Source organism: Talpa europaea, assembly GCF_964194135.1.
Source record: "Talpa europaea genome assembly, chromosome: 10".
Classification (NCBI taxonomy): Eukaryota; Metazoa; Chordata; class Mammalia; order Eulipotyphla; family Talpidae; genus Talpa; species Talpa europaea.
In genome coordinates this window covers 65693967-65702879 of record NC_140077.1, presented here as the reverse complement: position 1 = coordinate 65702879, position 8913 = coordinate 65693967, and the positions used below count along the sequence as shown (strand labels likewise).

The window sequence follows — 8913 nt, the reverse complement described above, 5'->3', positions numbered from 1 at the left end:
GGAGGGATCCCTGGCGGAGGGATCCCGGGCGGAGGGATCCCGGCCCGAGGGCGCGGCGGCGAGCGCGGGAGGCGCGAGCCCGAGCCGTGAGCCCGAGCCGTGCGCCTGCGCGGGGGCCGCCCCGGCGCGGGCCGCTCTTCTCCGGGTGGCGCGTGTGCCGGGGCCCCGCGTGAGGGGAGCCGCCGCCGCCGAGGCCGCCCCGCCATGGCGCAGGTGCTTCCCATCCGCCTTCAGGAGCACTTCCAGGTGAGCCCCGTGCCTGGGCGCCGAGTCCAGCCGGGACCCAGGGCGGGTCGTGCGCTCCAGGACCCCTCGCCTTTCCGGGACCCGGCGGGAGCCCCTGACCCGCCCTGGCCCCCGGACCTGGACTCGGTGGGGCCGACCGGCGCGTGCAGCGTGGGGTGCCGCGGCCCGCGCGCGCGGACCGGTCAGGTGTGCTGGGGGCCGAACCCGTTATGTGGTGAGGACTGTCGGCGCAGGATGGTCGCTGTCGGGTGCTGTTCTTGTTTGGCTGAGACTTGGAGGGGCCACCGAAAACGTTCCCATTTAACTGGACTGACTGGCAGTGCGCGTATACTGTAGCCCCACACTTTAAAGATCTGCGTCTAATCCTAAATATGCGCTTTGCAAAATGCTTACACGGGAGTTGGTGTCTGTTGGCCACCTGAGTCACTGGGTGCCTTCGAGAGGGAGTATCCTCAAATTGTGTGACCAAAGAGGACTATTATTATAGTGTGTTTTACTAAGATCCTTCCACTACAGTCATTCCTGCGAAGTTATCTTACTAGTGAGGTTTCCTTCTGTAACGCTCCTTATATAGTTAACTTCAGGAAATTAAAAATCGGCTGCCTTTGTTGGACAGGGGCACCGTGTCGGGTAAAGGCACTGTGCAAAGTGCTGCACTGACATCACCTACGTGTCACTGCGAAGGGTGATATTTTTACAGTGAGGAGGTGAGACTGGTTGAGTTATAGCCAGTTGCTCTCTCCTAAATGCTTTATGTTAAGTTATCTCAATCCCATAAAACACACATGACTAACTTCTCTGTTTTCTAGATGAGGAAAACTAGGCACAAAGATGTTAAATAAATGAATTGTCTTCAGTTATTCAGAAGTGAAAGCTGGGTTCATACCACAAAGCTCTGTAGCAAGGAATTAGGTGGTCATGTTTTCACAACAGAATACTTTTAACCCTATATGCAAATGAGAAAGACCCTGGGCTGCTTATAGTGACCAGTCAAATCCCCTCATGCTGCAGGTTAGAAACTTGATGCCTAATGTCCTTTCAGGGTCACTTGGTTCATGATTCAACTGGGGCTGTATGGAGGTCAGAGCATCCCATCTCTCTGGACTCCATTGTAATTTTTCTTCTCAGGATTTATTTATTTAGACGAGAACTAGGGGACAGGCCAGAGGCGTGGGAGAGTGAGAGAATTCACCGGAGACAGCCGGGAGCAGAACAAGCAGACAGATGGAAAACCCTGCTGAGGGGAGCAGTGAGCGAGACGGGAGAGGTCTGCTGCGTCTCCCTGGCCGGCTGGGAATCAAACCTGCACTGCAGAGGCTGTGCACAGCTTCACAGCGCAGCACTCAACCCGCTGCCCTCAACTGGCTGAGCCACTGTGGAGGCCCTGGACTCCATTTTACCACTAAGCTGAGCCTGTTGTGAACAATATGAAATAGCAAAATATTAGTACGCCTGCTAATTATAATATAGTAACAATTTATCATCTATTGAATTACTACTTGTTCAGAACTGTACTTTGTATTTTATAAATCTCATTTAATTTAATTCTCATGATAACTGAAGCACAGAAAGTTTAGATAGTTCAGATATAATTATACATCTGGCGACAGATTGAGCTCTAAAACAGGTCTCTGATTCCAAAACCTGAGCTTTAGCCACAAACTTTGTTCTTTTCAAAAGGCAGGGAAGCCATAAAGCATTTTAATTTCCCATCAAAGTTCATAATGTCTTGAAGGGAAGGGATGTAAAGTATTATCTGGAAGATACTGTGGCTTGAGGTGTACAGGCTGTATAGCTGGAACTCTAGTTTGTGGTCACTAAGCATTAACTGAGTGATGAGTTGCTTATTAGTCTGCACACTCTCTTTGCTGCAGAAATTTCTAAACTTTTATCTGTACCTGAGATCCCTGATTTGCCACTCCCCCTTGCTGCCAATAGCTGAAGAAAATGGAAGTCATAAGCTGGATTGTTCCTCACCTTCTTGCCTGCAACCTCACAAACTTTCTGTAGTCACCCTTCCCTGCCTTCCTGTTACTTCCAATATGGAGTTCTTTCTCTTGTCTATTTACTGAATTCTGCTACATCCCTCCCTCCTTTAACTAGGCCTTGTTCAGTAGCCTCTTCTCTTTGCTGATTTTCATACATCCTCTCACAGTGACTTCTCCTGTTTTAACCACGCTCATCTCTCTTCCACTTTTACAGCAAACTTCTTTTCTGTCCTTTTGAAGCTTCTACCTCATGGCCAGACTTTGTGAGAGAATAGCTTTACCTCTCCATCACTTCCCTTTTGTTCCTCAATAACCCAGAATCTAGTCATCATGCAGGCATTTTTGTAAAGGATTAGATAGTATGTTAGGCTTTGAGGGTCACTTAATTGTCTCTGTCACCTATTTTTCCCCTTCTGAAAAATGTAAAGTCCATTTATGGGTTGTACCGTACATAAACAGGCTGTACTTTGCCAGCCCCTGCTATAAATAATAAAACAGCCCTACTACCATGACAAATATATTCCCTGACTTCCCAGCCACAGTTGACACTGTGCCTGTCTCCTCAGGATCGTGCTCTGTTACTTTTTGCTACCACAGTCTGCTGGTCTTTCTGTCCATGCCCCGCTTTCCTTACATGAACTTGGGATTCTGTCTTGAGCCCCTTTGTGTTTTCATTCAGTATGTCGTATAGGGTGATGTGTGTGTGTATGCCCAACTCTGTGTTCCCAGGCAGATCATGTATATTTGCTAAGCCTTAGAACTGCACATAGAAGATGCAATGGCATACTCTAGTTAAGAGCACAGACTGAAGCCAAATGAAGGATTTGAATCTCGATTTACTGGCCATGTTAATTTGGAAAACTTTTGTAACCTTTTTTTATGCCTCCATCCCTTCATTTGTATAGTTATTGTGATAATGATATAATGAAGCATTATCAATTATTAATGAAATAATGAATGTGATAGTGTAAAATATTGAACAGTGTCTGATACTTAATAAGCCCTGTGTTCTTGTTAGCTCTTATTGCCATTATGATAGCTATCTGTTGGAGAAAGCCATTGGATGATGTGTAGGTTCTTCAGACATACCATATTCATAAATAGGATTCTTTTTTCTCCCCCAATGTGTGCCCTCTCCATTTTCCAGGCAGGTCAGTCATGGGTTCTACCTATCTTGTTGGTTCTTCCTCCAGTTTATTTTTGACATTATTCTGCCATCACTGCCTTGAACTATGCCACATTTGTCACCTAGTTAGCTGTACTGTCTCTGATAATCTGCCTTTAGTTTTGTCCTGCTGTGGTCCATTCTGTGGTCCATTCTGTGGCACACAAGCAATAAAATCTCAAAGGGTAAACATCTGATTGAAGTTCATAAGTGAATGGGTCTTTCTTCCCTCCAGGATAAAAATATCAGACTCTGAAGTACCTGTAAAGCCCTTCTCAGCTAATCCAGCATTCTGCTCAGCCCTCTTGCCCTTCAAACTCCTCTGGAGTCTGGGCATTTGCACATGCTGCTGCCTCTTTCCAAAACAATTCTTTCCCTCACTCCTCACATTGGCAGCTTAGCCTTCTGGTTGGGATCTGCTTAAATACCTCTAAAAGCTGTCCCTGGCTTATCAGAGTTAGGAGTTCTGTGCTCCATGCCATTGGATGCTTCCCTTATGAGGGCCCTCATCCTATGGTGTTAGAATTGTCCCTTTAACCTACTGAACTGATTTGCTGTAGTCTACCTTATTAGGCACATTCCCACACGTCCCACTGAATTTGCTTTCTCTCTGCCTCACCTTAACCTAATCATGTACCCAAACCAAAAATTCTTAAGAAAGTAGTGCGCGCGCGCGCGCGCGCGCGCGCGCACACACACACACACACACACACACACACACGTTCCCTCAGTCTTTGATTGTCTAGTATGTCTCTAAGGTGATGATCTTAATAGATACAGAGTGTGTGAGCTGTGCATTATCATTGCTTCTTAATGCTTTTCAGTCCAGTCTGGGCTTTTAAAAACTGCAGGAGCCCACCTCAAAAGTTAAATCAGAATCTTTGAGAGATGAAGCAAGACTCTAACATTTCTTCCCAGGTCTCACTTGCAGCTGAGTTGAAGCAGTGTTCTAGATGTTAGTAATTACACATAATCAAATAAAGAGGTTGCTGTTTGAAACCTTTTATACCTGTGAGTGGAAGGCAGAATGTGTGGAGTAGATTGAGCTTGAATTGAAACAGTTGATGAACAGTTATTCATCAGAGACTTCCAGGGAGTTGCTCTGAAAGGGGACACTGTACTCATATCTCAGCACATGTGTAGTGTCTGCTACTATCTCATTTTGTGAAATGGTTTTTGATAAACAAAATGTAGGGTAAGGAAAAAATGTCAGGCTTTTCTGCCCTCCCACCATCAGGATAGATGATGGATCCTTGTGGTCCTGAATGCATGCCTGATGGCGGGCACCTGGAGTAGGGTGTGGGCAGATGTAGATAGTATTCACCTGGGCTAAGATTGGGCTTTTAAGGGCAGCATCATGAGGACGCCAGCAGAAGCTGAAAGAGAAGCCGAGAAGCAGCAGAACAAACAGAAGAGCAGAGAAGCAGAGAGAGCCCAGACAGAGTGAGGATTTGCCGGGGGCTGGGAGGACTTGCTGGGGGCTTGCTGGGAGAGCAAGAGAGCAGAGAAGCAGAGAGCAAGAGAGCAGAGAAGCAGAGAGAGCCCAGACAGAGTGAGGACTTGCTGGGGGCTGGGAGGACTTGCTGGGAGGACTTGCTGGGAGGATTTGCTGGGGGCTGGGAGGACCTCCCGGCCCCCCAGCACCCCTGCCTGCCATGTGCCTGGTAAATCTAAAAAAAAGCCTGAAAAACCCACCGAGGGCTCCAGGACTCCTCCTTTAGCCGGTCTGCTGGATCAGAAAACCTGCTCAGTGGTCTTCCTGACCCTACACAAGACAAGTAACTGCACACAAGATTTGTCCTGATATTGTTGTATCATCTGTGTAAAACTTTTTAAAACTCTTGTGTAACCTGTTAAAATTTGCCTATTGGTGGACTGATGATCCTTTTATTGGAGGTAGATACTTGCTCATTTACTTCATGAGTTTCTTATTTACAGAGTGAGGAAAATAACCACCTGTATGTGGGGTGAACCCTTGTAAGAGTGCCCACAGCAGTGGTATGGTGAGTGACCAAGTATTTTAATAGGCCTCTTTGGAAAAATAGGTCATCACCGTAGAAGACTCTGAAATACTCACATTCTCTAAACTACACAAGATTACCTGTACTTCTTATTTATTAGGTTAAGTTAGCAAATCCTAGGAGCCAAGGTTCCTCGCCAGCAGGTTTTTGCACATCTGTGGCTGGGGCAAAAACCTGTCTGGAACAAGCTAAAGTAATACATTCACATGGTAAAAATAGGCCCAAATGTAGAGTATAAATGAAATTGAAAGCCTGCTCTTCTATCCTGGTCTCTCCCCACAATCCTACTATATTTTCTCTTAAGATCTCGTATCAATCACAGCATGTATTTGATTGTATTTTTAAAATAGCCTCCTGAGGCAATGGTTGCTGGCTCCAGTTACCCCATCCTGTATTTCATCTCCCTGCCCTTCCTGGTTTCTCTTTCCTTTGCTTTTTCACTGAATCTACTGCTTTCAGTCTCTTCTCCACTTCTTGCTGCTTCTCTTGTTGGTGGCCTCCGTGCCGTGGAGGGATTATAGCCACTCTTGGCTGGGTGAAGAAGGATGCTGTAGAGCAAGGATAGCAAAGTTCAGTGACAAACTTAGAATCCAAACAGATCCTGGCAGGCTGGAATCCAACTAGCTGACATTTAACAGAGATAAATATAGGGTCTTATGCATTGGTTTTAAAATACAGAAAACCTGCAGTGGTGTAATTTGAGATTGTGTCTGTAAAGCACTATACAGATGTAGTTATTGAAGCTAACCTAGTACTAGAATTTTAGATACGTTCTGGAAAAGACCTTAGTATTACCATTCTTCATAGACCTTCATTTACAAAACTCCCCTTTTAAGCTAGGAAAAGTTTGAAATACAGAATATAACTTCTTAAACTGCAGAGGAACTAAATCTGACTGCCTGAAACAAATAACTTCTTGTTAATAATTTAACATACATAATACCGGATGGTCTCACTCATAGTAGAAATCTAGAAAACCCAAATAAGGGACCAGGAAAAAGAATAACTATAAGAAAGAAAAAATCAAAATCAACAAACAACTATGAACCAGAGACACACTATGGGGGGGGGGTTGCGGGGCAAGTAGGGATTGGGGTCAAAATAAGGGGTTGCAATTCTATGGGGAATATAAAAATAAAAAAAATTTAACATACACGTGCTGGGCTATTTACTGGGACAAGGCAGTGAAAGAGCCTGGGAAGGAGACGATTCAGAAGGAAAAAGGACCAGCATCTTCAAAGGCAACTGGAACATTTTGCTTCTACAATATGGGCAGTTGGTGTTTTCACCAGCAGTCTTGTGTAAACACAGCTGCAGTCCTTGTAGTCAGATTACTGTCCCTAAGCCTCTTAAATATAGAAACCAAAGGACTGTCAGCTGAGTAATTTCTTTTTCTGTTTTCCCTAACGTCATATTTGAATTTGAATTTGCTTAATTGCAGGATTTGAGAACTGAAAAGGATCATTAGATAGTATCTTGTTTCCTTTGAGTTAACTCTTAACTTCTATAGGCTGTTTTAAATGTATAGCTAAATTACCTATCAGAATTATACTAGGAATTGGGAATCTTAGTGCTACTTAACTAATGAAAAAACCTACCTTCGAGCATATCACTTCTCTGAAACTGTTTCTATTTATGGAGTAAAATCCCAATGGTATTTGGTATTTTATGTGTAAAAATTCTTTTGGTGAGATTGTCCTGTGTGTAGCATCCCTGACCCCAGCCCAGTAAGTGCTAGCAGTGTTCTCTAGTTTTTATATAATTAAAATTGTCCCTACCTGTTTCCAAAGACTGCAAGATACATCTCTGGCTGGTAATTACTGTCTTAATTTTTTCTGGTTCTAATGGTTTGACTTATTTTTGGATCTGTTCTTCTAGAGGTTTGTAGGGTAAGGAAAAATGTCAGGCTTTTCTGCCCTCCCGCCATCAGGATAGATGATGGATCCTTGTGGTCCTGAATGCATGCCTGATGGCGGGCACCTGGAGTAGGGTGTGGGCATAGGTAGATGGGATTCACCTGGGCTGAGACTGTGCTTTTTAAGGGCGGTGTCACGGGGACGCCAGTAGAAGCTGAAAGAGAAGCCGAGAAGCAGCAGAGGCCGAGAGAGAAGCAAGAGAAGCAGAAGCCGAGAGAAGGCCGGAGAGCCCAGAGTGAAGACCTACTGGGGGATGGGAGACCTGCCAGCCTCCCGGCCCCCCAGCACCCCTGCCTGCTGTGTACCTGGTAATCCCAATAAAAGACCTGCAAAAAACCACTGAGGACTCTGACTCCTGCTTTACCCAGTCTGCATGGGATCATAGAAAACCTGCTCAGTGGTCCAGTCCTGCCTTTACAATGTTGAAACACTGTTTGAGGTGTACTTTTACCTTTTCAAATGCCATGAGTGTGTGTGTGTGTGTATGAGAAACTAGATTCAGTTACTAACATAAAAGAACCTACTATGTTCCAGAGATTGGGTACACATTCTTTTTTAAAATTTTCTTTTGATTTTATTATTCCTTTTTTTTTTTTAAGTATATCTTTTACTGACACAGATTAGAATGTTTCTAGGCAACCAACTGGTCACTGCTGAATTTTAGTAGCACTTGAAAAGTTATATTTTTAATTTAAGGGTTGTAGGGTAAGGTAAAAAGTGTCAGGCTTTTCTGCCCTCCCACCATTAGGATAGATGACGGAACCCTGTGGTCCCGAATGCATGCCTGATGGCGGGCACCTGGAATAGGGTGTGGGCATATGTAGATGGGATTCGCCTGGGCTAAGCCTGGGCTTTTAAGGGCGGTGTCACAGGGACGCCAGTAGAAGCAGAGAAGAGAAGCAGTAGAAGCGAAGAAGCAGAAGCAGAACGAATGAGGGAGCAGAGCAGCAGAGACTATCAGAGAACGCCGGAGAGCCCAGAAAGAGTGAGGGCTTGCTGGGGGCTGGGAGTTCTGCCAGCCTCACGGCCCCCCAGCACCCCTGCCTGCCGTGTACCTGGTAAATCCCAATAAGAGCCTGCAAAAGCCACTGAGGGCTCCGGGACTCTCTCCTCCTTTACCCCATCTGCATGGGGGTCATAGTAAACCTGCTCAGTGTCCATTCCTGCCCCTACAAGGGTATTTTGCTGTCCTTTCAAAAAATAGTAACAAGAGGAAGGCTCTTAGCTGCAGGCATGTTCCTGAATTACTGGGTCCTTTTTTTTTTTTTCAAGATTTATTTATGCATACAAGACCTGGGGTACAGGCCAGAGGTGTGGGGAGTGAGAGGATTCACCAGAGACAGAATGGGGAACAGAACAGCCAGACTAACTGAAATACACTGCTGAGGGGAGCAGCGGGCAGGACAGGAGAGGTCTGCTGCGCCATGTGAGGAGCTCCCTGGCCAGCCATTGATCTAGGAGCTCATGCTGCAGAGGCTGTGGATAGCTTCACAGTGCTGTGCTTAACCCCTTGTGCCACCAGGGAGTCCCTACTGTATCCTTTTTACTCCAGAAGTGAGACCCACAGTTGAGATAAA

At 45.6% G+C, this 8913-nt stretch overlaps 1 protein-coding gene across 1 annotated transcript in view; it reads left to right on the top strand.

Annotated features, from left to right (window-relative positions):
* Positions 1-204: 204 nt before the first annotated feature.
* The window catches only part of CLTCL1 (clathrin heavy chain like 1), a gene marked incomplete at both ends in the record, with an annotated part of 148746 nt that continues 140037 nt past the window's right edge, over positions 205-8913 (top strand). The window contains one exon of the mRNA XM_084245481.1: positions 205-246. Coding sequence (XP_084101607.1) covers positions 205-246 — 42 coding nt within the window. The remainder of the gene's footprint in view (positions 247-8913) is intronic.